The sequence below is a fragment of the Arabidopsis lyrata genome, assembly GCF_000004255.2.
Source record: "Arabidopsis lyrata subsp. lyrata unplaced genomic scaffold ARALYscaffold_7, whole genome shotgun sequence".
NCBI classification, from domain to species: Eukaryota; Viridiplantae; Streptophyta; class Magnoliopsida; order Brassicales; family Brassicaceae; genus Arabidopsis; species Arabidopsis lyrata.
The window spans coordinates 19,704,237-19,707,340 of record NW_003302549.1 but is presented as its reverse complement, the minus strand read 5'-3'; the positions used below and the strand labels follow the sequence as shown (position 1 = coordinate 19,707,340).

At 35.5% G+C, this 3,104-nt stretch overlaps 1 protein-coding gene across 1 annotated transcript; it reads left to right on the top strand.

Moving 5' to 3' along the window:
• The first annotated feature begins 1,585 nt into the window (after nucleotides 1-1,585).
• On the top strand, nucleotides 1,586-3,104 carry LOC9304561 (NDR1/HIN1-like protein 6). The gene is made up of 2 exons (XM_002870451.2): nucleotides 1,586-2,155; nucleotides 2,239-3,104. The coding sequence occupies exons 1-2, from the start codon at nucleotides 1,705-1,707 to the stop codon at nucleotides 2,532-2,534; spliced, it is 747 nt and encodes a 248-aa protein (XP_002870497.1). The 5' UTR covers nucleotides 1,586-1,704; the 3' UTR covers nucleotides 2,535-3,104.

Genomic DNA, 3,104 nt, shown 5'->3' with positions numbered 1-3,104 from the left:
GATTGGCTATGGATCGGGCCTTGTCGATCCAAAGATGTCAAAAAAAAAAAAATTTATCTGCTGCAAAAAAATGTCTATAATTTTTGTATTTGTTTTTGTAAAAATGATAAAAGTAAACGTTTTAAAAATGTATTGCCACAGAAAAAGCGATTTTGTGTTTGATTTCGCCGACCATATCTCTTTTATGTGGTGGTTATCATCCACAATGTAGTGGGCTTTTGTCCGGCATCTTCCGGCTTCTTTTAGAGGAGATGGTCGGCTATGTGTCTAGCACCGTCTGACTCTCACTAACGATGTTGGCCTGTTCATTTTTTTAAATTTAACGTGAATCAGATTTATTTCCGAAGTTTATGTTTTCTTTTCAATAATTTCATTAAATCTGGTTAGTGACGAAGTTTTAGATTATGCTTCTTTTAAGATGGGTTTCATCCAATTTTTCTTTTGAACTCCTAGTTTGCAGAATCGTTTCAAAGAGTCTTATCTCGATGCTTTAAATTGTTATCTTTAATTAGGAGTTTTGATGTTTATTTTCGGCGCTAAACACAAGAGTCATTGCCGATTTCATCTCGACGAAGAATTTTCACTGGAATCGGCGCTGAACGGTGAACGTTGTTGTCAATAAACTTTTAGTTACTCATATGTCATATGTTGTTGTATATCATGGTGTCAACACGTCCCCATGGAGTCGAGTTCTGATAAAATTTATTTTGCAAATCTAATGGGCCTTTCTTGGACTTTTATATTTCTATAAATCTAATGGGCTTTTCTTGGACTTTTATATTTCTATAATCTAAATTCAGTGTTCAAGAACGCGCTAGGCGCTAAGCGGGTGGTGACCCAGTGCCTAACGCTTAGAACGTCTAATCGGGGTTTTGACGATTTTTTTAGCGGTTTAGGCGTTTATAACATAAAACATTATAAATATAATATTATATATAAAAGCTATATAAAATATCTATATTAAACTAAAAATTATGAAATTATAAACAAAAACTAGATAAAACATTTATTTATATTTATATTAAACAATATATGAAAATTTATAACTATATATATAAATAAAACTCTAATTGAAATTGAAAAAATATACTAAACTAGATCTGTGTAATTTTAGACGGTCAAGGCAGTTATCTAGACGTCGCATAAGAGCCTAGCGCCCACTCGGGGCTTAGGTAACCGCGTAGACCGCTTTTAAAACACTGTCTAAAGTGTAGGATTTTTGTTTAGCTCTTGTATGATTTGGTTATGTTTAATAAAATTCTACCTTGGAAAAAACTAAAAAAAAGAAAGAAAAAAAAGAAACCGACGACACACATGACACACCCGTTGTCTATGCGGGAGCATGTAAGAACTTTCATCCTCTCGTGGCAGCGGAACCCATAATTGACAATTAATTCTTCTAGTAATAACATGAATTCCAAAAGTAATAAACTAATGAACCCGTCACGATTACGGTCCAAAAAAGGCGCAAGGAATTCAAAAGACACGTTTGGTATGAAAATTAAATATTCTTTTATTTACGTGCAAGAGTCGCTTTTTCTACTTTTCTCTTCATACTATTACTTTACTAAACAACACCTAACAGCTTATATATACAATTAACTAAAACAAAACGTGAAGATACTCTTCTCCATCAAAACTTGCTTCTCTTTATTGACTTTAAAAAACCCCAATCTTGAAGCCGAATCAAGAACGTAACCAAACATGTCCGATCATCAGAAAATCCATCCGGTAAGCGACCCGGAAGCGCCACCACATCCAACGGCTCCCCTTGTTCCACGTGGCTCCTCGAGATCGGAACACGGTGATCCCACCAAGACACAGCAAGCAGCACCGTTGGATCCTCCGAGTAAGAAGAAAGGATCAAGAAGTTGTTGGTGCAGATGCGTGTGCTACACGCTTCTCGTCCTCTTTCTCCTTATTGTTATCGTTGGAGCGATCGTTGGTATACTCTACCTTGTCTTTAGACCAAAATTACCGGATTACAATATTGACCGGTTACAGCTCACCCGGTTTCAACTAAACCAAGACTTGAGTTTATCTACCGGGTTTAACGTTACCATAACCGCGAAAAATCCCAACGAGAAAATCGGAATTTACTATGAAGATGGAAGCAGAATTAGTGTCTTGTACATGCAAACCAGACTCAGTAATGGTACGTTCAAATCTGCTCACTATATTAGTTTGATTGGTTTATATTGGTTCAAATAGTTAACCGGATTCCACAATTGTCTACAGGGTCATTGCCGAAATTCTACCAAGGACATGAGAATACGACTATTATATCCGTAGAAATGACTGGTTTTAATCAGAATGCAACAAGTGTAATGACGACATTGCAAGAGCAACAACGGTTAACAGGAAGCATACCGTTGCGGATTAGAGTTACCCAACCGGTTCGGATCAAACTCGGGAAATTAAAGTTGATGGAAGTAAGATTTTTGGTTAGGTGTGGTGTATCCGTTGATAGCTTAGCTGCTAACAGTGTGATTAGGGTTAGAAGTAGTAACTGCAAATACAGGTTTAGACTATAATTTCATTTCTTATTCATAATTATTTTAATATTTGTCACATTTTTTATTATTACAATATGGAGGGGTTGAGTGTTGTAGTTCCCCCCATCCACGGTCGTCTCCTTTATTTTTTAAGAAAAAAGTAATTTTGTTTCACACTTGTAAATAATTAATAAAAGAAACCTTCTATTTGCAATTTTTAATATATAATTTGTTTGTTTCTGTTTACTAAGAAGTTTTGGATCTTGACCCGTAGTCTTTTCGAATGTTGATTTAAATGAAGAAAGAAATCGACTAATAGAAAGAAAAATGAAAAACTAAAAAACTACTAGAAAAGGAAGAAACCAGAAAACAAATGCTATTTTATCATGTGCGCTTAATCCATCCTATGTTGCATAATGATCTTTGTCGAAAGATGGAAGAGTTTGGTTAGTGATTGAAATTGAATTGGGATTGAAGAGGCGGTCAATCTGTATGTGTGCTTTTTTTAGTTAAACCGTGGGAGTTCCGGACCGTTGGTCCATAATCTCCCTCAGTATCTGGGGCCAGCTTTAGTCCATTCCTATTTAATGCTTCTCCATTCCAAAGAAG